This window comes from Notolepis coatsorum (assembly GCF_963971535.1).
Source record: "Notolepis coatsorum genome assembly, chromosome: 5".
NCBI lineage: Eukaryota > Metazoa > Chordata > Actinopteri > Aulopiformes > Paralepididae > Notolepis > Notolepis coatsorum.
The window spans coordinates 164,064,889-164,091,309 of record NC_140169.1 but is presented as its reverse complement, the minus strand read 5'-3'; the positions used below and the strand labels follow the sequence as shown (position 1 = coordinate 164,091,309).

The window sequence follows — 26,421 nt, the reverse complement described above, 5'->3', positions numbered from 1 at the left end:
TGGCTTTCAGTCTTTCTTTGTTGTGAAAAAGAACATTGTGTATGAACGTGCACGTTTTAACATGCGCAAGCAAGAAGCAAACGAGACTGTGGATGCATTTATTACTTCCCTGTATGGATTAGCAGAGCACTGCAATTATGGGACATTGCATGATGAGCTAATTAGGGACAGGATCATAGTGGGACTGGCTAACACACATCTCTCAGAACGCATGCAGATGGAGAAAAATCTAGACCTGGAAAAAGCCATTAACATGGCTAGACAATCAGAAGAGATTAAAAAACAGCAACACACACTGAGGAGCGATGCCAGTTGTGTAAGACTCATGGATAGTGTTAGCTCTGTGGACAGAGTGTTTAAAGGCAGGCAGCAGTATGACAAGCCTAGTTTAACAAAAAACAAGAGTTATGGAGCACACAACAGCCAGAGTAAAAATCAAAACAGCTCACAGTGTTACAAATGTGGGGGCGGACCCCACCCTAAACACGAGTGCCCTGCAAATGAGGTCAGGTGCCATTCCTGTGGGAAAATGGGTCACTACCAGCGTGTGTGCCGTGCTGGTAAGGCTGTGCATGGTATTGAGGAAGAAAAGGGGCTATTTTCTTGGCTCTGTGACATCTGAGCAAGAGGCATGGACTGCTGAGATAGGCATAATGGGGAAAAGCATCGTTTTCAAATTGGACACCGGAGCGGATGTTACGGCTGTGTCACAGACAATGTTTAACAGTATATTTTCCCATGCACAGCAGCCTCTTCTCCAGAGAGCAGAGAGACCCTTATTGGGTCCAGGACGGGTTCCGTTGGATGTGTCGGGTTTCGCCAGACTGCAGCTGAGAAAGGGAGCCAAACATACCACGGAGAAAGTCTATGTGGTCAAAAATCTGAGTATGCCATTGCTCGGGTTGCCAGCCATAGTAGCCCTGGGCCTGCTCATCGTGTCAACAGTGTGGACAAGGGGACCCTCAAGACGAGCTACCCAAAGCTATGCAGTGGGCTGGGTATGGTACGTAGATCATACCACATTAAGCTTACACCCAATGCTGTGCCGATTTCCTTGAAAACCCCCAGGAGAATTCCACTGCCGTTGGTGGGGAAGGTCAAGGAAGAGCTCCAACGCATGGAAAGTCTGGGCGTTATCAGCCGCGTGAAGGAGCCGACCGCCTGGTGCGCCGGCATGGTGGTCGTACCCAAGAAAGAGACAGAGAAGGTGCGTTTATGTGTGGACTTGTCAGGCTTGAATGAGTATGTGTGCCGTGAAAAGTACATTTTACCGTCAGTAGAGCAGAATCTCGGGACACTTGCGGGAGCGAAGATATTCAGCAAATTGGATGCCAACATGGGGTTCTGGCAGATTCCACTCACGAAGGAATCAGCCAAGTACACCACGTTCATTACACCCTTTGGCCAATTCCACTTTAACCGTCTTCCATTTGGAATTGTCTCAGCACCTGAACACTTCCAGTGCATGATGGCGGAGGTCATAGAGGGGCTAGAAGGGGTGGTCTGCCACATTGATGATCTATTAGTGTGGGGGCGGGACCAGGAAGAGCACGATGCTCGACTCCATGCTGTGCTACAAAGAGTGGAAAAAGCTGGCTTCACCCTGAATGTGGACAAATGTGAGTTCTCCAAGAGTGAAATGCTTTTCCTGGGTCACATCATCACATCGGAGGGCATCCGCCCTGACCCGAGGAAGACAGAGGCCATCACAGAGTTGGCGGAGCCTACGAACATTACTGAATTGAGGAGTTTTCTCGGCATGGTCAATCAGCTGGGAAAGTTCATCCCCCAGCTGGCCGAGACTGATAAGCCGCTTCGTGACCTCCTCTCAAAGAGAAATTGTTGGGTCTGGGACGTGGACCAGGCTATGGCGTTTGAAGCGCTGAAGAAGGCACTGTGTTCTGCTCCTGTGCTGGCTATGTATGACCCGAACAGAGACACTAAAGTGTCAGCTGATGCATCATCATATGGATTGGGAGGCGTTCTTCTCCAGAGAGAGGAGGAGGGACGAAGCCTGTGGCGTATGCATCACGCTCGCTCAATCCAACTGAGCAGCGTTACGCGCAGGTAGAGAAGGAGGCGCTAGCCCTCACATGGGCCTGTGAAAGGTTCCGGGATTACCTCATAGGGAAACATTTCTGCCTGGAGACCGACCACAAACCCCTACTCAGTCTACTTGGAGCCCAAGCACTGGATCTGCTGCCGCCAAGAATCCAGCGCTTCAGAATGAGGCTCATGCGCTACTCATACTCCATCGTGCATGTACCAGGAAAGTCACTTTGGACAGCAGACATGCTGTCGCGTGCACCTGTGGAGTCACGCATGTCTGCAGGAGATAAAGAGCTGATGGAGAGCACCAACATATACGTGGACTTTGTTCTCGAGAGTCTACCTGTCAGTGCCTCATACATGGAAAACCTGAAAGAACAGCTGAAAGCTGACAGTGTTTGCTCACGTATTATAACACTGTGCACAGAAGGATGGCCAGCGCATGTAAAAGAGGAACCGCTGTTGAAAAACTACTGGCCAGAGTGAGATACACTCACAGTGGAAAATGGATTACTGTTGAAAGGAGCACGGCTTGTAATACCAGCAACAATGCAAAATGATGTGCTGGCCAAAATTCATGAGGGACACCAAGGCGTGGTGAAATGTAAAGCACGCGCTCATCAGTCCGTGTGGTGGCCAGGACTCGGGCAGCAGATAAATAACATGGTACTCAATTGCAGGACATGCATACAAGAGCGCCATAACCACAGAGAGCCACTCATGGTGTCTGAACGCCCTGAAAGACCATGGCAGAAGTTGGGGGCAGATCTGTTTGTCTTGGGAAGCAAGACATACCTGCTCGTTGTCGACTACTTCTCCAGGTATGTTGAGATTGCACTATTATCTCACACCAGGTCCACCGACATCATCGTTCACCTCAGCTCAATCTTCGCCTGCCATGGCATTCCAGAGGTCCTGATGTCAGATAATGGGCCACAGTTTTCTGGACAGGCCTTCGCGTCCTTTGCAGCTACATATGGATTAAGGCATGTCACCAGCAGCCCGAGGTTTCCTCAAAGTAATGGCGAAGCCGAACGCGCAGTCCAGACAGTGAAAAATCTGCTGAAAAAGGCTGGAGATCCTTATCTGGCTCTACTCGCCTACAGAGCCACACCTCTCCAGAGTGGTTACAGCCCGGCTCAACTTCTCATGGGCCGACGTCTCCGCACCACTGTGCCGACCATTCCCTCCCAGCTGGTTCCTGCGCTGCCGGACTGCAGTGCGTTCGCTCGGAAGGAGGAGAAGAGAGGCGTGGCGGATGCTAAAAATTACAACAGACGTCACCGTGCCAAAGCTCTCAGTGACTTGTCACCAGGAGAACAAGTATGGGTCACTGACGCTGAAGAGTCTGGGACAGTGCTCCAGAAGCACTCCACTCCAAGGTCATACTTGGTGGATCTACCTCAGGGGGTGGTGAGACGCAACCGCCTGCACCTGATACCTCTTCAGACATCTGAACAGGACAGAGGTTCCCCACTACAGCACCAAATGCCAGAGCCAAAAATTAAAATCATGTCAACTCTTCTTCAAGTCAGTATCTGCAGCCAGAACTGTGGTTCCTCACCCCCTGCACCATGGAGGCATCAGTGGCCAGCCTGGTGGTCAGAGCTCCAGGGCTGTTCCTGGGGTCATCAAACCAGCCCACCTCCTGGCTCAACATGGCCTGGAAGCCCACCCTCCTCAGCCGCCGGGTCAGAAGCTCCCCAGACTTAGCAAAGGCATATCCCTGGATCCACAGGGTGGAGGAGGAGGAGGAGGAGGAGGAGGAGGAGGAGGAGGAGGAGGAGGAGGAGGAGGAGGAGGGGGAGGAGGAGAGGGAGGAGGAGGAGGAGGGGAGGAGGAGAAGGAGAAGGAGAGGGAGGAGGAGGAGAGGGAGGAGGAGAAGTAGGAGGAGGAAGAGGAGAATGAGGATGGGGAGGAGGAGAAGGAGGAGGAGAAGGAGGAGGGGGAGGAGGAGGAGAAGGGGGAGGAGGAGAAGGAGAAGGAGAAGGAGGAGGGGGAGGAGGAGGGGGAGGAGGAGGAGAAGGAGAAGTAGGAGGGGAAGGAGGAGAAGGAGGGGGAGGAGGAGAAGGAGAAGTAGGAGGGGTAGGAGGAGAAGGAGGAGGAGGAGGAGAAGTAGGAAGGGGAGTAGATTAAAATGTATTGTCATCATTCAGCACAAGTACACCACACCGGAAATAAGTTTGGCATCCAACCAGAGTGCAAATGTAACAGTAAAGTGCAATAGCAATATACAATGTACAGGTGATTAAACTGGGTATGCAATATATAAATTAATACTACTGAGTAATAGTGCTAATCAGATGTATGTACAGAGTTGTAGTATTAATATGTACAGTGATACAGGTATAAAGACACTATGGTAGTAAGTCATACTGGCCAGCAGCGTAACTAGTAAGAGTAGGTAAGGGATATTTACAGATATAGATCTAGTATCTACATAATATGTAGAAGGACTATGTGCAGGTAAATACAGACAGGTGTGGATAGATATGCGTAGGAATAAATATATATATGGTATATACAGCATTCGTACATGTTATCATACGGAGCTATGGGTGCTATATGCAACTTACAGAGCTATGGGGGAGCTATATGCAACTTGTCTTAACACTTTCACTGCTACACTACAGAAGGTTAACCCTTTACTATCACAACCGTCGGTAGTGTGATAGTAAAGGGTTAACCTTCTGTAGTGTGGCAGTGAAAGGGTTAACCTGCTGTTGTGTGGCAGTGAAAGGTGTTAACCTTCTGTGTATTGTCGCAGTGAAAGGGTTAACCGTTTGGTAGTGCGGCAGTGAAAGGGTTAAGAAAGCAACAGTTATGATTGGTGGATCAATAAAAGAAGGGGGCGGGGTTTGAGATCAAACCAATCAAATCAATCTCACATGGTGATGATACAGACCTGTAGGAACTGGGAGAAGAAGGTAATCACTGCCACGACACAGAACAGGACACAGATGCCATTGATCTGCGCCCGCTGTTCGTCCAAATCACGGATGGCAAAGGTCTGCGAATGCAAAAAGAAACGGCACAAACAATATTTGCATTGAAATGAGGTATTCCAGACGGAACATGAATATATAATATTCCACGATCAGGGCCGCCTGGGAGAAATGCGAGGCCCTGTGCGAGATTATTATTATTTTTTTTCATACAGTCAACATATTCTTAAATAATAGTGCTGCCCGAGGCTGGGCATGATACAGTCAACATATAGCAAGAGAGAGAGCGAGAGAGAGCTCCCGTTCTACAGTCAATATACAGTGTACAGAGAGAGAGAGAGAGAGAGAGAGAGAGAGACACATTGGAAAGAAATTGAAATGCTATTTGGCCCTAAACAGAGAGTACACAGTGGCAGAATACCTGAGCACTGTGACTGAAGATCCTTGACTAGGTACAGACTCAGCGAGCACAGCCTAGCCATCGAGAAAGGCCGCCATAGGCATACTGTGTGTGTTAGAAAGAGAGAGAGAGCATGTGTGTTTGTGTGTTAGAGAGAGAGAGCATGTCTGTGTGTCGTGTGTGTGTGTGTTAGAGAGAGAGCATGTATGAGAGAGAGATAAGCAAAGATGAGCCCCTAAAGGATATTCAACTTTTAATGGAAGAACAAAACAGAAGGAAAAGATAACTTCACAAAGGCAACATGAATATACATAGATCCAAAAGGACAAAGATCAACACTTAAATCCAAAGAGAAGAGGGTCTATACCAGAGAAAACCAAGTAGCAAGGAGCCAATGGCCGACATCAGCTAAATAGGCTAACTGCAAATAGAGTAGCCAGGTACTGACATCAGGCCACACACAGCTTTGGCCAACGCTACCCAAGCTACACAAACGACCAAGACAATTCACACACAGCACATGTCGTATCTCCAAATGTTGTGAAGTAACATATGTTTTGCCTGGAAAAAAACATCGTTATTAACAAAACATTCGGGAGGGGAAGGAAGGAAGAGTGGGGTAATGTCCAATGGACATCTTACCTGCACCAAGGAACGCAGGGCGAAAGGCCACAACACAGGTCTCCACGTTGACGAAAGGCCTCTCGCTGGTGGGACAAAAAGAAGCTATGGCCGGAGCCTTGTCATGGTGCAGGCCCGACTACATCTTCTGTCAAAGATGATGTCGTAGTCAGAGTGCCAGGGCCCCCTGCTATTCTCACGGCTAATGTCAATGGTCGTAGCACAAGCTAACAGCTAACTCTAGGCTAACTGATAGCATCAAACTAACGTTCCCAGCCGAGCGCAGCCGGCAGCTAACGTCGTAGCTAAACAGCTAACTGGCTAACAGTTAGCTCAACCCGGCTATCGCTAACCATTAGCTAACGCAAGCTATGCGGCTACCACTGAAAAACTGTACAACGTGAGAAAAGCAATACAGGCCAACACTTCAGACAGCCGCTGTGTTTTCCTCTTCTCATACGAAGAGAGAAGGAAAAAAGAAGGCAATACACGTCCCACTACAGAGTGGTGTTTACCATAGCGGTGCCGGCAACAAGTCCCTCGCGGACTATAGCCGACTTGAGCATGGAGATATTCTCATAATGAAACACCAAGCTCACCTCCCTCGCACCAGGTACTGACACCAGGCCACACATCGTTAGCTACTAGTACTACAACAGCTAGTCGGCCCGTTTGGCTCCCGAGAGAGAGAGAGAGAGAGAGAGAGAGAGAGAGAGATATCCACGGCGGGAATAGAATAGAGTGCATTAAAAACTCACCAAATGTCCAAGAGGATGGAGACAACCGCGTGGAGTTGACGAAGTTCATCTGCCGAACGACCATCCTCTTCATCTTGGCATAACAATGCTGCACGCGCTGTCTCTAGGTTAGCTAACGCTAGTTAGCCTTTAGCTAAGCTAGCTACTAGCCGACATCATCATGGCTATATCCCGACTGAACCACACGTTAGCACTCAATATTATAACGTAGCTAAAGCTAACTAGCTGTCCCTGTCTTTAGCCGGGATGGCTAGCCTGACTGAACTGTCTAACATGCAACAACTTTCATCTTCAGTCCATCTGCCGAACGATGTCCTCTTCATCTTGGCTGGCATAACCTCCAATGCTGCACGCGCGAAATAGTCAGACGCTAGTGATGGGTCGGTCATGAGCGACTCGTTCATAAGAGCCGATTCATTGCCGTGAGCGTGAGTCGAATCGCTCACGTCTGGCAATGAGTCGGTTCACGCCTCGCGGGAAGGGGGGCCCCGCAAAAAAAAATAAAAAATAATAATAATAATAATAAATAGAAAATATTTATTTTTTATTTTTTTTAATTTCTTTTTGTGCGAGGCCCCCCTTCCCGCGAGGCCCTGTGCGACCGCACTGCTCGCACACCCCCTGAGGCGGCCCTGTCCACGATAGTGTGCAGACTATACTGCTGCTCACTCACAGCTTAGCTCTTAATAATATTTAGTAGGCTACAACTTCCTTGTGGCACAACGGAAACTGTACCGGAAAATAATTGTATTAGTTTGTATTGAATGTAATATTTTTAATTATGTAATGTTACGTGTGGGGTGTGTTTGTACCCTGATCAGGTGTTCCCAGTGTGATGTATAATGTCTAGTTGTAGTCCCCTGTCCTGGTCTTGTAGTTCCTTACCGTTTCCCTCCCAGGTGTATCCATTTGTAATCAGCCCAGGTGTGTCTCGTCTCGTCATCCCCTCGTGTATAACTGTTCTGTCCTCCCCTGTGTGAGATGCTGATCCTGTTTGTACAGTTCTGTGTTTTGTTTGTGGTTTTTATGTTATTCCTTTTTTATTACAAACCCATGGTAATTAAATATCTTTTTTGGTTACTTTGGCTACCGTTTCCTAATTATGTTACATTGACAAGACGACGAGCACTCCTTCAGTCAATGGTAACGTAATAGTACATATATATATATATTCTTTTTACATTTCAAGTTCAAGTTTCTTTATTAGTTGTCATACAGAAGTACAGAATACTTTTATATAAAATGCTTCTTTCTGTTTTGCCCCAGAGATTGTGCTAGATAAAAATAGACAAGTATAGTAAGTATAAAATAGAAGTCAAGTAGGTAGACAAAAGTGTTCAATATATACATATATTAGGAGTGTAAAGGTACGCGTATCCGTACCGAACGGAACCGTTTCAGTGTGTACCGTACCGTACCGAACGGCTGTGTAGTGTACCGAACTAATACAACGGTATGTTAACCACTAACGACCGCCCACCGGGGGCTGTTTTTTTCACAATCTAATATAATAATTATTATTTTGAAATTTGTTTACAAGTCGATTATTCATTTCAATATAGAATATTAGTTGACAGCCCTACAAGTACAATTCGTTACTGCACACTACATCAACCCTGAGTGGAACATGGAAAGCCAAACTTTCCCCCACTGTACCGAAAACCCATGCCAAACCTTGACTTCAAAACCGAGGTACGTACCGTACCGTGGTTTTTGTATGCCGTTACACCCCTAACATCAGTGGCGAACTGGCCATTGGGACGTTCGGGACGAATCCAGATGGGCCGGAACCAAAGTGGGCTGGTCCAAAAAAAAATTAAAAATTATATTTACAGTATGTGGGCCGGTGTGTGGGCCGGTGTGTGGGCCAGTATGTGGGCCAGTGTGTGGGCCAGTGTGTGAGTCGGTGTGTGGGCCACTAATGTGGGCCAGTATGTGGGCCGGTGTGTGGGCCAGTATGTGGGCCAGTGTGTGGGCCGGTGTGTGGGCCAGTGTGTGGGCCAGTGTGTGGGCCAGTGTGTGGGCCGGTGTGTGGGCCGGTGTGTGGGCCGTTGTAGTGTGTGGGCTGGTGTAGTGTGTGGGCCAGTGTGTGGGCCGTATGTGGGCCGGTGTGTGGGCCATTATGTGGGCCGGTGTGTGGGCCAGTGTGTGGGCCGGCAATAAAACAATAAACAATCAGATTAAAAATGATCACAGTTCTGGTTTGCCTTAAGATGCAGTTTAAGATGGGTCTTGAACATGGAGTATGTAGGGCACTCTCTAATCACAACTGGTAGGCTATTCCAGTAGTTACCACCTTTTGATTTGAAATATTTACATTTACATGAATACAAACAAACAATAACAAAAGCAAAACACAACTCAATCTACATGTTCGAAAAGGAGTAGGAAGAAGTATACACTTATTTAATCCTACCCCTTTTCCACTACTCAAATGAGTGTACTATTTTAAAATATAAAAAAGAAAATAAATATATATATAACCTTTAACAGAGAACACAGTTTTTGCAAAGGTAGTATACCGAAAAGGCACCTTACAGTCCCCTCTACTGATGGCCCTGGTGGTAATGCCAGTGTCTGCTTTCTGTTGGATGAACTCATTCAATGGGGGAGGGGCAAGTTCATGCAGAACCTTGTACATGAAGCAAGTATATTTGAAAACTTGGAAATTCTCTAAACTTTGCATGTTATGTTTTTCTAAAACATTACAGTGATGAAATGAAATTGGTTTCCTATCAAATACTTTTATGGCTTTTTTGTAAAGTAATTATATTGGTGTAAGAGTAGTGACATATGAAAGAGACCAGTTGATAAAACAGTACTCGATGTGTGATAAAATCATTGAATGCAGAAACATCCTTGCAGCATTAACGTTATGTTATGACTATAACCAAGTTCTGTTAATTAGGGGTGACGCTTGGCATCACTCATGCACTCCCTCGTGTACGTGCATGCGCACTGAATAAATTCCACAAATGTACCTTTAATACCAGTATTAGTCTGACCACACCCCTCATCAGCTTACCTTCATAAGCAGGTGTGTGGTCACCTGCTCTCCTCCTTCCCAAGCTTTCACCACAAGGTGAGGTCAAGGGCTGCAGCGGCCGTCGGATGCCAAGCGTCACCCCTAATTAACAGAACTTGGTTATAGTCATAACCTAACGTTCTGTATCATTAGGGGATCCGCTTGGCATCACTCATGCAAAATACACCCCGCTGAAGGCCCCCCACAACCAACAGAACAGGGAGGGCCGAGCCCCCCCGACCCCCCCTAATGGAGGGCACCCCCCCTATTAGAGGTTTACCGGGAGGGCGACGGACCCGACCGTGCGAAGAGGCACTCAAGCAACTCAACGCACAGGGTGAGCAGACCGTGGCTTGACCCCACGACTACACACACGCACAACCCGCATGCCACCCGGGAACGAATGGAGGGAAACAACCTCGTTACTGCCCCCAGAATCACGGGGTCAAGGGCAAACCCAACCCCGTGGCAAGGCCGTAGCAGCGGAGCGCGAAGGAAGACCCAGACCCACCAAAAGGACTGGACTCCCTGGAATGGGGGCCCGGAGAAGTCCATGATGCCAGCATCAAGACCCCACCAGGTGGGCACTTAGTGACCCCGCCCCCCACATCGCCAGCGTATTCGGACAAAGGCCCCTCAGCCGAGCGGGCCCTGTCCTCCCCAACAGTACACCGTCTGGCACACTGGCCCCGTAACAGGCAGACAGCATGGCCGTAAACACACAAAGAGTTAACCAACGGAAGCAGGCAGTGCACCAGGGAAAAAGACCAGGCAACAGGCTGTTAACCCTAGCCTGGAGACTGCGGACGAGACAGGCGCCAGAAAGGACAGCTGAACACAGCCGCCCCGGCGGAAGGGGCGTATGCTGGCGTTGTTGCATGACCAAGCCTCCACAGAGAAGGCTGACACGATTGGCAGACGTCATGAACGTGCAGGGGCACCCTCAACCGGTGAACCCGGGAGTTGACACTGCAGCAACACACCAGAGAACCAACCACCCAGGTGTTACCCTATGCGGTGGTTGGTCCCATAACCCCTCAGGAAAAACCCCCAAAACACACCTGCGGCACTGCCGCAGCCCGCGTTCCAGTTTCCAACAGGGTTATCCCGGGCCTACGGGTCAACGAAACATTACCCCGGACCGGGCCCGGTGATACGGGGAGCACAGGGTCCCCCGAGGAGGCCAAAACCACACCAAGGCCCCTCTTCGCTACGTGTAAGAGAAGAGCGTAAAAAACGGAAAACCAGCCCCAGCACCCCGCACTTGGTATTCCCAGGAGGTCACCCAACCAAGTACCAACCAAGACCAACCTGCATGGCGGCCGAGATCCGACGAGATCGGGCGCGTACAGGTTGGCACGGCCGTAAGCCATTACGACAGTGTAGAATACAATGTACCCAACAAGGGTTCCATAGCGCTCAACCCTGTGACACCCGGACCGACCTAGCATTTTTCCCCCTGAAAAAAGCCCAAGTCCCTCAGGGTACCAGAACAGTAGATCTGCATCCCCGGCGGACAACGGGTTTAACTGATCCGGACCAGCGCGACCAGAACCAGTCCCGTGCCCTAACCACGCCGACATGCCAACTCCAGGAGAAGGGGCAGATATGCGTGTCGACCTTAAAACATAAAAAGAAGGCGCCACCCAGACGTTTCGGTGCGAAGCGCACCCGGCGGCCCACCCCCAGGGCGTGAGACCCTACCCCCTATGTTCAGATCCATTCCGTCATCATCCCCTGATATGAACGGGAACCCATCGACAACCACACAGGGTGTCGGAAGAGGAAAAAACCCCCATCCTAATTGCTTCATAAAAAACGCTGTTTTAACCCTAAGCAATCAGGGCGCGCCAGTCAGCCAATGTCCAACAGAACATCCTGAGCTAGCACTATGTGTGCGACTGTGCGTTTTGACATACCCACATCAACAATAGGCTATTTAGACCATCTTATTGAATCCCCAAGACGCCCAGGGGAACGACAAGAGGGGCGAGATGCAATCAACTCCATGAATGAATGAATGAAAACTTTACCCAACAGATTGCAGAAAGGGTACAACCCAGTACGGCGCAATACACACAATTGGTTAAGGGGAGGCAGACCTGAGAAAGACGTTAGTCTTGTTTTCATCAGGAACCCCCATTTCCAATTCATATAGACACATCCAACTCTTTATAATAATAAAGAAAAAGCATCACCCGTATGAACCAACTGCACAGCTGGGAGTAAAAAACCCGTTTTCACACGATTTCAAATCCAGTCACTCTTTTTAATCAGAGTGTAAGACCAGACCCTCCCAGAAACACCTTCCCACATGAGTTTATAGTCATGAAAAAGATATGCCAACTGTGAGTCATGTGACCAACCGACTCAAGTTTACACATAAATCGGGCGTAGCAGAACCGTGAGCCCTACGCCCTAACTCGACACCTTTAAGACACCGTAACTCATGGAAGGCGTCGCCATAGCAACACCGCTACAACGGGCGGGGAATCCTGCTGGCTCCTGTCTTGTAATAGGAGTTGGCAGGATAACCCTCCCCCCCCCCCCCCCCTGCCAAGATGCCCCACCGGCTCGGCCCTGACTGGCTCAGCAGAAGAGATAAAAAATCCCCTAAACCAATCAAGTGGGAAAGGAGGGGTTTATTCGACACCCCCTCACGAAAACACACTACGTTCCCTACACACAGAAAAACAACCGTAGCCATTTTGAAAACCTCCTGTAGAATGCAATGCATAGCATAAGCTAATACAATGCCCGCTACCCACAAAATGTGAACAGGATTTACAACAAAAAACAAGTCGCATGTGTGTGAATCCTACACCCATTGACTATGTCGTACATAGCCAAAAAACGCTGACCGAGAGTAACGGCTAGGCCGTGGAATGTGCGTGTACGAGTATTACTGCAACTAAACAACACAGCATTGTGAGACACATATACTTAGTTCAAGCAATGGAATAACACCAGTTTCTACCTGCATGTGGAGCATCAAGCTAATAGAACCGATTACTGAGTGTATGTTGCAGACCTTGCTTAACCTCGTAACACAACACGACTCATCTCACAACATAAAAGTGCAGATTCATATTTACACAACCCCACTGTCGTAAATTAATTGAATCAAAAATGTACGATACAGTAAGATCAGGTTCTCAATGAGAAATATATTCACAGCTGTTAAGAAGAAAATACCCTCGCTAGTCAAAAGTAGGTTTACCAGTAAGTGCAGGGGTCAGCCGGTAGAGAATGGACCCTTTTAGGGTTAGATGACAATCTCTCCACACCCAACACAGTAGAAGATCAGTAACGTCATAAACTGACCCCTCCAGACTCTGGAAGGAGGGTTTTTGTGTATTATTAGGGTACGAGAGTGACGGACCATTGTGAGAAAAGCCCCCCTTTTTCAGAGAACCTTCTGTCAGGGAGAGATAAGATCGTTAAAGATAACAAGAACCAACAGGCACATCATAGAACTTAGAAAAACAGTAAGGTCAGGGTGTGGTTGATTGAGTCAGACCAACTGGGGCCTGGAGGAAATAGAAAAGGCAACTGGGCAGAAATAGATTAAGCATTATACAATTGAGCAAAAGCTAAACTCCAAACTAAATAGAGGCATTAATTAAAAGTAATGTAGGAAAAGCAGCAAGAAAATGCAAGCAATTTAACACTAAAAATGAGACAGATTGGCCACTGAGAAAGGTAAAAGGTACCATTAATTATATAAAACAAACTGGTAATAAAGCTAAGTTAGATTAAATCATATTATAACTAAACAACCTACTTAATTAGTTGGTATATTAAACAACAGTATTGCCTTTCTCTTGACTCATTGCTTATTAAATAACACTATTGCTTTCTCTTGACACATTATTCTATCAAACAAACAGTAGTACTGTGGTTGCAAAGCTGGTATATAGTGAATGTATAGATAGCATACTGTATTTCTATGTATGAAAATGCTTCATGTTCTGGAAAGTGGAATGTTGAACTGTGCTGCCAAAAGGGTTTAATCAAACCAATTCGATTTCTATCCGTTTCATTAAAAGAAACGGCCAGACAAAAATAGTGGATCTCTATACATGTGGATCTCCTTACATGGAGAGAGAGACAGCAATACAGTGCGTTAGCCAATGGGAAGACCACTGGAGTCTTTGAGACGTGACAGCACGTTTCAAAGACTCGACTACGGGGGGAAGGGCCTATGGATTCCTATATAACACAGGTATGATACATGAGTAAGGGAGCAGCGCTGAGACGGAAGCTGAGACGGAGAAACGGAGAAAACAGCTTGAGACTCGAACCTGAAAGACTCCACCACTGAACGAGAAAAGAGATGACATAACGAGGAAATTCTTCTGACAAGCTGCTTAGCGATAGAAATAATTGAAGCTGTGAAACGAGATAATTTATGCTGTTGTTTCATTAAACAACAGCCCCTCTGTTATTGAACCATTGCGCTGACTCCGTCTCCAATCCTTTGAATGAAACTTTACGAAAACGTGTGAGTACAATTAGCAGGGTACTTTAAGCTATTCCACTATACACTAGAGAACGATCATATAGCTATACAAAGAAACATTGAGAATACACGTTATTCTGGCACCGTGATTACTGGGCTGGAAAATCCGATTCTACACACCATCCTTCAAGATTCAAGATCTCTCAAAGCAGAGCAACGACGCCTGACCATCTACAACAACCGACAAACCAGCAGAGTTTTAACGGTGAGTTGTAACGGGGGAAAAATGGGTCTGGAAGGGTGTGGAATTGGGCAGCGGTGGAACAGGGTTGAAACGAAGTGGCTAATAATGTCAGAACGGCGGAGATTTGGTTCCAATTCTCACAAGATTGGACTGGTCTCGGTCGAGGTGATGTTGTTAGAAGCTTGAAGAAGAAAGGAAGAGGGGCGGTCAGAGTGAACGAACACAGATATGGGATGAAGGGCGAAGTGTTTATAAGCGACAGAACGCTATAAACAATTGAATAGGCTAGGGGCTACATGGTTGATTGGGGAAATGGTTATAATGATACCACGATTCATTCATTTAAACTGCGTCCAAGCTCTGAGGTGATTGGGTGAATGAAGCGTGGAAATGATTATGGGTGTACGGAGCCATCCTCTCAGTCAAGGTAATGTGGTCTCTGGTAAAAGGAAGGTTAAGACTGGGTTTGTGTTTAGTTCAGATCGCGTCAACCGGGAGGGTGTTTTCATGCCAGGCCGTTTAGCGAAACTTCTCTCTTAGACTCGGCGCGTGAGACAGACAAGCTCTGGAAGACGTTCCACGCGGATCTGTCTGGGACGTGATCCGACATAATCTGCTTAAGATTCACCTTATGATTGAATCTGGGAAGGTATTGGTTCTTGGGAGAGAGATGTAATCGTCGAAGTGGGGTTTGTGGTCAGTACGTTGAGCACGGAGTGACGGCACAGACTTACACGAAAATGCCGACAAGTGGCCGACAACTACTCTCCGGGAGCGGCAATATGAAGATTGAGAGGAGGAGTGGGGCATAACGGGGTGAAAACACATGATCTTGGTATATAGAGCACTTGTGGGAGAAATTGGTTGAAGTAACTGCGCTTATGTTCGGATTAAGGAAGGCACTTAGAAGCGTTTAGGAATAGTATATAAAGCACTGTTTAGTAGTGAGGCTAATGGAGACCTGTGTAAGAATGTATATATATATATAGGTTAGGAATGTAAGATGACACGTACATTAAATCAGGGTGATAAAAGGGGTTGCGCCGGCATAGCGTTAACGTCGCGGGTTGCTATATATGCGGCGGGGACCATAATAGGTTGCCGTTGAAACCTGTGGGCTGATGCTATGCTGGGGAAGACTGGAAACATGCTAAGCTAGGCTACAAGCTAACGGGCAATGCTGGGAGCTGGTGGAGCTTGTAGCGTCATGTCGGGTGGCTAAAGGCTACCGAACGATGCTACATGCTATACAAGGCTAACCAGTGCTGAAGATGATTATGTTGCTGGATGAAAGTATGAGAGTGACTGTGGTGATGTGAAGATATTGTGTGTAAATGAGTTGAATTAGAAGGTTAGGAATGAATGGTAGATAGATATTTTTTAGGGATGCTCGATATTGGCTTTTTTACCGATACCGATATTCCGATATTGTCCAACTCTTAATTTCCGATACCGATATCAACCGATATCAACCGATACCGATATATGCAGGGTTTCCCCGTCCAAAAAACTGAATAATTTCAGGTAACTAATAATTTCACTGGATATATATATAACAAATATTGTTATTGTTTTTTTTTGTTTTTAAACCGATACCGATATTTTCCGATATCACATTTTACTGCCGATATCGGCCGATAATATCGGTCGGCCGATAATATCGGACATCCCTAATATTTTTGTAAACAAATGAAAGTCCTGTGACAAAGCCTCGCGTGAAGCTACTCTGGTGGTCAACGAGACCTCGGGGTTGTAAACATGACGTAATTTCGGTGGCGACGTCTAGTGGGAAGCCATCCTTAATGGCGGACTACGATTCGGTACAGAGAATTCTGGGAGTTGGGGTTCATGTTGAGTGAGCACGTCGGCTGACGTCATGGGGGGAGTGGCTGCGTGATGACGCACTTGTTATTAGGAGGGTGAGGGCGCCTTCTGCAGGATGTTGGGAGTACTGTGGTGCAATGGAGGTGATGTGCGAAGAAATACAGCAGGGGGCGGTGTTGTCTTTGGAGTAATTACAACCTCTTTTGTTCCACGGTCCCCCCTCGTTTGTGCTGGCTGTCCTTATCTCCCTCTCTCCCTCGGTTGCCCCCCGCTCCCTCACCTCCCTCTCTCCCTCGCCCCCCCTCCCTCCCATACCCCCTCCCTCACCTCACTCCCTCCCGTGCCCCTCCCTCGCCTCCTTTTCTCCCTCCATCCCTCCCTCCCATTTCCACTCCCTCCCTCCTTCTTATTAAGTGGTGCAGTATATGTGGGGACACTGGGAGTTTCATCAGGCCCCCCCCCCCTCCCCACTGTAGCTTTGTGCCCCCCCTCCCCGCTCCATCCATTCCATCTATCTCCATCCTGCACTGTCATAGTGGGTGCCCCATTCCATTCCATCCTTCCATCTTCCATGGTGTGTGCCCCCCTATAGTACAACTCCTCTCCATTGCCCCCCCCTCACTTCTCTCTCCCTCCCTCGCCCCTCCCACACCTCCTTCTCGCCCCCCTCTCCTTCCCTCCCTCTTTCCTTTTTCCCTTCCTCCATCTCTCTCTCTCCCTCCCTCCTTCTTAAGTGGTACAGTATACGCAGCAGAAATGTAGTGATACTGGAAGTTTAATTCGAAACCCCCCCCTCCCCGTTGTGGTTGCCCCTCTCCCGCTGGTTGGCTACCATAGTGTGCCCCTCCTCTCCCCCTCTATGGAACAGATCCCTTCCCTCTATGCCCCTCTCTAAGGTCTCCTTCCCTCTCTACTATAGTGTGAACCCCCCCCTCCCCTCCCTACATGGCTCCTTCCCTAGAATACCCCCTTCCCCTCCCTTCCTTCCCTAGATGCCTCCCTCCCCTCCCTTCCTAGACTCACTCTCCCTCTTTATAGTGTGAACCCCCCCCTCCCCTCCCTACATAGCTACCCCCCTCCCCTCCCTTCCTTCCCTAGATGCCTCCTTCCCCTCCCTTCCTAGACTCTCTCTCCCTCTTTCCCTTTCTGCTATGGTGTATGCCCCCCCCCCCGCCCCACTGTAGAGACGAGGTATCATCTCCCTCCATAACATAGTGTGTGCCCCCCCCCCATGCCGTTATAGTACTCTTTCCCTCCCTCCCACTAGGTGAGTTGCTTTGGTGGGGATTACCTGCCCTCCACATCCCTCTCTGTTTCATAGAGGACTTTCCTCTTTTCTTGAAAGCCCCCCCCCCCCCCCCCCCACGCGCTGTTATACTGAAGGTGCTCTCTCTCTCTCGCTCTGCCCTGGCTTTCTTTCCATATTGCTAGGTCCCTTTTAGGGGGATCCTGTCTGGGGTCAGGGACATTGTGAACAGGGGCTAGGATACTAACAAATATGGATGTTGACCATGGGGATTAATTGAACTGTTAAGGTTGACTAATGCATGACTGATCTGACCAGTGAAAGATGGTGAAAGGCCAGACGGTGGAGCGGCGGTCTGCACCACAGGGCTGGTTCGCAAGGACAATCGCGAGATTGAGGGGAACCAATGCGCCATCTGCATCATCACCAGTGACTCGGGGTGACCTGGTCCGGTCAAGGAGACTTATGAGGGAGCTTCAGGAGATCAGACGACTGGGCGGCGGTTTTATTGCGGTGGAGTTGGTTGAGGATAATCTCTTCAACTGGGAAGTTCGGTTGTTTCAAATAGATGTGGACTCTCTGTTGTGGCAGGATATGAAAGAGACAAAGACAGAGTTCATATTGCTGGGTGTCTCTTTCCCTGAGAATTTCCCATTTTCTCCGCCTTTCATGCGGGTACTCGCCCCGCGATTAGAACATGGTTACGTGAGTAAGGGTGGGGTCATATGTATGGAGTTGTTGACGCCGCGTGGTTGGTCTAGCGCGTACACCATGGAGGCTGTCGTGAGGCAGTTTGCCACTAGCCTAGTGATGGGTCAGAGTCGCATGGTTAGAGGGGTAGAGGAAGCAAATGGGGTATCTTTGAGCCAAAAGGAAGCGGAGGCTGCCTTTGAGACCCTGGTGAAAACCCATGACAGATTTGGCTGGAGGTCTCCACCAAAATCGGAAGGTTAGGGAACACCGCCTACCTCCCTTTAGAGATGGACTATGTTTTCGTGTTATTGTATGTATAAGTATTGTTGTTTCGGCCCCCCTCGTCGAAAGTCTCTTTTCCTCCCTCCCTCCCCTCCTTTCCTAGCTCCTATCCTAGGTACATCACTCCCTCCCTAGTGGTACACTCCCTCTCTAGACATTCACTCCCTCCCTAGGCTGTTTTTCCTTAAATTCCTCCCTTCCTGTCTAGTCTGACATACTCTAGTCTTCCCTGGACTCCTCTCCCCTAGAGGCTCGTATATGCTCCCTCCCTCCCGGGCCCCTCCCAGTGTGTGTCCCCCTCCCCGGCCCGGCAACACCCTCCCACCCCCTCTCTTCCGCTCTCCTATTAGGGGAATATTGGAGGGTTGGTTAGGGGTGGAGTGGGACGTGGTTATATATTATATGGTGAACGTGTTGTTGTAAGGGGTGTTGTCAATTGTTCTTTGTGGGGCGTTGCAGGGAAAGTAGGAAACGCGCGGCAGGAGGAGGGAAGCAGGGATAACGCAGAGGAGGGCAGGCCGGTCCAAGGATGTTTGGTTTGTCTAGGCATGCGGAGTGCGCTTTGGTGATGTGCACTCTGGTAACAGGTTTCATATTATGTACGGCGGGAGTTTTGCTGTATTTTTGGCCCCAGGCACCGGAACTTATAAATATAGACGTGGACAAGCGGGCATTGCGAGAGCTTCACACAAATATGTTTATAAAAAAGGGAGGTGGCGAAAAGTGCGAATAGGACTGATTGTTATGTGTGCGGCCTAGCACCGGATTCTGCTGCAGCCGGTTTACCGCTTATGGCCCACCCAGTCACTGAGTGTCGTGACTCTGTGATGAAGGGGTATAATTTGCCTTTCCTATGTAAGGGAGAGAGTGAGGAGAGGATAGAGGCTTATCGTAGGACGGGGCGGTTGCTAGGGGGTGAGACGGGGCAGGCTAGGTTGGATGTTAGGCCTATTCCGGTGGCAGTTAGGCCAGAGGAGTTTACAAGATGTGAAGACGGCGAGAATGGTAGGTATGTGGGCACGCTGGGGAATTGTGTAGGAGGGGTGAGCCTGGGGGCTGCAAAGGTGGCTGCACGGGCTCCCCCAGGTATGTATTGGATTTGTGGTGAGAATGCGTATGCAGCGTTGCCAGCGGGTTGGAAAGGAAGATGTGCGTTGGGATATCTGGTGCCGGCGATGAGGGTAACGGATGTCTTGCCGACGCACCCTGGGGCGAGGAAGACGCGGGCTGTGAGTGCGGATAATTTTTTTAGGGTGGCGCTTCCTGCGTATGGGACGTATGCAAATATGAAAGAGATTGATCATTTGGCTGCATTATTTGAGGAGATGGCGGCCACAACAACAAAGGGGTTTAGCCTAGAAAATGAGGAGATGCGGTCGTTGAGGTTAATGGAGATGCAGACAAGGGCGGCTATGGATTTTTTGTTGGCAGCTTCAGGGGGTACGTGTGCGTTGATTGGTCAGGAATGCTGCACATATGTGCCCGACAATGATGAGATAGGGATGCCAGACGTGATAGCACATTTAAGGAACATTACGAGGGATCTCCATGACTCTCGAGAGAGTTCGTGGGAAGATTGGGGTCAGGAGCAAATGGGGTATATGGGTTGGGTGATAATTAAGTACCTTCTCTATGCAGTGGTGGTATTTGTAATATTGGTCGTGTGTGTGTCGGTGATTAAAGCATGCTTTGGGTGTCTGATTAGGACTCTCTGCGCAGCCGGCCCGGCGGTGGAGGAGTCACTCCGCTCGGCTGCACCTGTTATGACAAAGATGATGGCGGTAGAGGAGGATGAGGCAGGGAGCCGAGCGGAGGTGGGCGTTCCGTTGGTGCCGAGATACCACGAGTACGCCCTGGCTACCATTTTGTGATCTGGACTGCTGGACAGTCTGGGTCGATGGGTGGTGGATGGGGTGTACAGAGGGGTATGGTATTGGGGGACGTGCCTGGGGATATTGTAAAAGTAATGTTTGTATTTATGGATGAATTTTGTTTCCATAGTAGGTACACAGGGAAAGAATGAGTTGAGAGTTGTTAGGTCCCTGGGGTCTGGTGCTGAGTCTGTACGGTTATGCATGATCGTTTAGCAGGGCACTGGGTTTCCTGGGGTTAATGGACTGAGAGACAAGGCGGGGTGCCTGGGCATTAACTACCTTGTACCTGTGGTGAGGTTATCCTGTCCTCTGTGAGGAGTCTGTAATGGACGCTTCATAAAACGGAGGGTGGGGCCTCGCGGCGTGCAGGGAGTGGTGTCAGGAGGTGCTGACGGACGTTGTTAGTGGACATGTGTCTGGATAAGACAAGTGTCCACTGGGGGGAAGTAGTATTGAGAAATGGAAACAGAAGAATGAATGAAATGTGTAATCAGGGTTGAGACACTAATCTAAAATGTTTGTGATTTTCGAGGTGAAACAGAATATTGGAGTGGGACCACGGGGGAAACATAGAAAGCCGAGATTCGACGAAAGAGGAATCAACAAAAAAGCGGAAATAAGGGAGTAGACACCGAAAACGCAAACACCACTGTCAATCACAATATCTCTCAAATTTTTGAAAAAGTTGTATGAATTAAGTTAAAGGATTTTTCATACGGTTGATAAAAAAAAAATAATAATATTAGATGTGATATGAATATTAGATAGAAAATATATTCATACTGAAAAGACGGAGTAAAGTGAAATTCCAGTTGAAAATTAAAGAGAACTGTTGTATTTTGTGCTCAGCAGTTCTGCCAGGCAACAAGGGCACCGCAAGTCAGGTAAGACTACAGATCACCAGTGAAAAGGGAAAGAAGAGAATAGACAGGGCTACAAGTACCGTTAGCGGTTGTTCAAGCAGGAGATAGTCACAAAAGCATAGACACCTACATTTAGACAGGGAATACAAAGACCACTCTTGCCTGCTGCCATTTTAAAAAAAAGAGAACCCGAGAAAAAGATTTCTTAAAATAGGAAACAGAAAGAGGAATTAAAAACTCTAGTAGATGAGAAGAAGAAACGCATATAGAAAAATTAAAACGGAGGCAAATAAAGATGCGACTACCCTAATTGGTTGGAGGGAGGATAACCCGATACAAGTGCTTGCTAAAAATAATCCTTACACAGAGGACAATCCTTATTATGCGGCAAAACTTACTAAGTTATCACTGAAATGGAATAAAAGATGGCCAAGCATCACCAAACCCTGGCCTATTGAGGGCTCTTTTGATTTAGAGATAATATCAGATCTGCATGCTCTAATTAGGACATATAGAACGGAGGAGGAGAAAGTGGGAAAAATGACAAAAAGAGGGGAAAAACGCATGCAAGAAATGAACACATTAGCACAATTCGCTCAGGAAGCTGAGAGAAGGAAGAGTGAGGAAAAGGGCAGTTCGACTGTCAATGAGGAGGCCCTGCCGACAGAGGAGATAGCCCCAATCCCGACCACTCCCCTGGCCCCTAATAGGACAATAGTCACCTCCCAAAGAGCAGCTGAGGTAGTCCCGCTCACCCAAGGACCCCTAATGAGAGCAGAACAGGTAAGAACGGAGGTAGAGATAGCACCCCCACCATATGCCAGCAGGAATAGGGAACCAATATACCCTATCCTGCCTGTGATAGACATGGATAGCCATTATGAGATAACCAACAATAGCGGCCATAGGACAGAGACGGGACGGGCAGTGACCACAATCACCCTACCGCCTGGAACAGACGAGCCAGAGGAGGAGAGAAGGAGGGAGCGAGGCATTCAGCCCCACAATATTCCTCATCCCAGGGCGGCGGAGAGAAATCAAGACAAAGAGAGACATCGAGGCATACATATACCGCTCAATGCCGCACAGAAAGACATTCTCTGGGCGGAAGGAGAGGGACGCCGAAGCGACGACATCAGGGCTTTGGATGACCAAATAGAAAGTCTATACGACAGAGATCTCAGCCACAGAAGAGACTATCCCCAGGGAAGGTCAAGACAAGCTCCCATCCGTCGTCGGCTCTCCCCCCCCTCAAGCCGCGAACACTGGGAAGATACAGAGGAAGACGTAGAAATATGGGAAACACTGGACCAGTACCAGGAAAAAGACAGAGAACGAGAGGAAGAGGAGAAAAAGGAGAGAGCCCCCATAGGAGCGACGCCAAGCAGAAGAGCTGCTCCACGATTCTCTACCCCACTCTACGCTTCCGCACCTACCGTCGAAGAAAGCAACCAGATGCTGAGACTGACGGGTACCATGGAGGAATTAAACCGACGGCACCAGGGAATGACTAAGGAAAACCACGAGATGGAAGCACAGATATAGTCCTACCACGAGGCCAAAGACACTGTTTCCGAGGGATACAAAGCAAGCGCCGCAAACTGGAGAAGGGTCAACACCGCACGACGAGAATTGGAAGAACAAATAGATAAAGCAAGGGATGACATCAAAGCGTTGAAAAAGACGGAAGACAAAAGAGTGACCAGATCCAATACCAGAGAGCAAACGGTCAGCATGCAACCATTAATGATAAGACATCAGGGATTGGAGTACCAGCCATGGAATGCTTCAGACATATCCCAAATATCGGAGAAGTTGCCCTCCCTCCAGAATGGGGCTTTTCCGTGGATTGCCAAGCTGGAGGAAATGATGGTAGGCCAACAGCTGGCTATCGGCGATGTCAAGCGATTGCTCTCTCACAAAGTAGGAGTCGCTGGCATGGAAGAACTACTAACCAAGGCTGCTATGGTGCGGTACGTAGTTTCAGGAGCCCACGACCAGGACCTCTTCGCCGCCCACAGAGGAGCACTGTGGCGAGTCCTGCGGGAAACCTATCAAACCATGATGCATCCAGACAAGATCCACATTGGTGCCTTGGAACCTGATACCCCCCCCAGGGAGTATGTGGCAAAGGCCTACGCCACCTGGAGAGACATGACTGGCCAAGACCCCGCAGCTAATCCAATGGGAGAGGCGATGCTTAGAGAAAAGATACAGAAGGGCCTCTCCAGCGAGGTGAGACAAAAACTGAACGAAGTGGTATGCCTGGGAAGCCTTCCTTTAGATGCATACATGGAGAACGTGAGCCATCAAGTGGAGCTGCACAGGAAGAAGGAGCAACAGGCCAAAGACAAAGAAACGGCAAGTCAGCGAAAGCTCATGTACCAACAGCCTGTCGAGGCAATCAAGGTGGTAGAATACCTCCAAGCCATGGTACAAGCCACACAGCCCAGAGCCGAGACGGGGAATAGTGGACAACTGAACAACCAGGAAACAGCACAGCCCACAAAACAGGAAGCGCCGGCACCCTTTCAACAACAGAATCAGAGGGGATCGAACTGGCAGCCCCGAGGAGGGAATGGACGGCAAAGAAGCGGACCACCTGGATGGCCGGCATCGGCTGAGTGTTGGCATTGTGGAGAAATCGGACATCTTGCCCGGACATGTGACAAAGGGTGGCGAAGCCCAGGACCCAGCAGCAGGGGTAGAGGAAATAACAGAGGAGGTGGCCGAGGAGGTTATGGCCGATTCCAGGATCAGTGGTACGGACCGAACCAATACCAGACCCAACACCAAGGCCAGACCCAAGACCAAAATGAACAACAGAACATGGGCCCAGTAAATCCATCCAGAGGGCCGGAACAGGCGTTCTGACGAGGCCCAGATAGTTCAATGGGGGGGGTGCCAGCTGTCATTGTCACACTTAAGGGAGGAACCAATAGTGCACGTAGCGGTAAATGATAAATCTGTCAGGATGATGGCAGACACCGGGGCGGCGTACACTGTGGTCCAACTTAAAGATGCGACACACCTGCCCATGTCCGGTCGATATGTATGGACCATTGGATTTGAGGGAATAAAAAAGCTGATTCCAGTGACAGAACCTGTCACCCTGAAGTACAGAGGCAAAGAGGCGACTGTTTCCATTTTGGTCTCCGACACCGCACCCATCGGCTTACTGGGCAGAGACGGCCTTGGTATGCTGGGGATGAACATTCTATGCACGCCTGATGGTTGTGTGATCGACGTCCCAGAAGACCAATACTATGAAATGATGCAAAGGACAGACCCCCGACCACCGGAAGTATACTGGTTGGGGAACCTAAGCCAGGAATTGCTCGGACCAGCGTTGGAATGGGAGACATTCATCACCGCCAATATGCCAGATGCAAAGAACCCAGAGACACCATACCATTGCACTCTACAGTACTATAGAGATGCGGATCAAAGACAAGCCAAGGAGTGGCTGAGAAATCAACCAGAGGAGGTGCAGCTCAACGCCACCAGCATAGTAATGGGTCCCCAAGGAGCAGCAATACGGCTTGCACGGAGCAACTATCTGCAAAAGGAACACGAGATCACAGGCAGCGTTCCCCACGTGACGCTAAAGATAACTGACTCGTGCGATCAACAACACATCGGAATGATGATGAAAGAGGCAGAAGAAATGAAGTTCGAACAGATGGAGGAGAACCGACTCATATGGATAAGCCCGGACAAGCGGTTCGTCAAGATAATGATTCAAGGCACAGGGATGGGACGTCCCCAGACGGTGCAGCTGTCACAGGAGACAGTGGAAGACACCCCCAAGAAATTGAGCCTCCAGGAGGAGATGATGGGGGCCATACCAGAAGTGCTGTGGTCAAAACATAGCACCGACATTGGACTGATAAAATCTGCTCAACCAGTGAGGGTGGAGCTTAGACCAGGAGCAACCCTGCCCTGGAAAAGTCAGTACCCACTGAAGGAAAAAGCGGTGGCTGGAATCGAGCCACAAATCAAAGGACTTCTAGAAGCTGGAGTACTACGAAAGACAAAGAGCCCCAAGAGCAACACGCCGTTGCTGCCAGTGGAGAAACCTGACACCTCGTACCGTCTGGTACATGACTTGAGGGCCGTCAATGAGGTTTTAATTGACTATCCCGCCGATGTCCCAGATCCCCACACACTACTGACATTCATCCCGCCGCAAGCTGAGTATTTTACGGTTATAGATTTGTGTAGTGCCTATTTTAGTGTACCCTTGAGCAAAGAGTGCCAGCATTTTTTTGGTTTTACCTATAAGAATGAGCATTATGAGTACACTAGGCTCCCTCAGGGATTAAAGCATTCCCCACATATCTTTAACAAGATCTTAAGAGAAGATCTGGACGGATTAGACCTGAGATTAAAATCCCGAGTCATTCAGTATATGGACGACATTATCTTGTGTGCCGACGATCAGACAACATGTCATAAGGAATCTATCGAACTATTGCAACTACTAGCAGAGAAGGGACACAAGGTGTCTTTGAAAAAATTGCAATACTGTCGACCTAAGGTAGCATATCTAGGCCAAACGATTTCACAGGGCCATCGAGCTATTACAGAGGAACATTTGGTGGCGATTAAGAAAGCTCCCAAGCCAGTGACTGTACGACAAATGATGATGTTCTTGGGAATCGTGGGGTGTAGTTCCACTTGGGTGGAGAATTATACAGAACTAGTAGGGCCCTTAAGAGCCATGATAAAGGTGTGCGGAAATGATAAGTTGAGTGCTAAAGTAACATGGACTGAGGAGGGCCTGCGGGCATTTGAGACCATAAAGACCCGTATGTTAGCTCCCTGACTTTGCCTGATTATACCAAGCAGTTCATACTGTATGTCTCTTCCTCTTCAGATCAGAGGTATGCATGCGCAGTGCTGGCACAAAACACCGGAGTGGGGAGCCATCCACAACCAATAGGATACTACTCCATCGCCTATTCAGAGGTGGAGATGGGAATGCCTCCGTGCTACCGAGATTGCGCCGGAGTCTTCCTGATGTATGAGAAAGCTCATGATGGGGTATCCAGTTAATATTATGGTAGGACATGCAGTCAAAAATTTGTTGGAATCTGGTAAATCTGCACTAACGATAACCCGTCTGAAAAATT

At 48.7% G+C, this 26,421-nt stretch overlaps 1 protein-coding gene across 1 annotated transcript in view; it reads right to left on the bottom strand.

Moving 5' to 3' along the window:
• The window catches only part of abcb11a (ATP-binding cassette, sub-family B (MDR/TAP), member 11a), a gene marked incomplete at both ends in the record, with an annotated part of 324,913 nt that overhangs the window by 32,501 nt on the left and 265,991 nt on the right, over nt 1–26,421 (bottom strand). Inside the window, 3 exons of the mRNA XM_084314361.1 lie at nt 3,452–3,525; nt 3,614–3,775; nt 4,955–5,059. Of these exons, the coding sequence (XP_084170487.1) occupies nt 3,452–3,525; nt 3,614–3,775; nt 4,955–5,059 (341 nt within the window). The remainder of the gene's footprint in view (nt 1–3,451; nt 3,526–3,613; nt 3,776–4,954; nt 5,060–26,421) is intronic.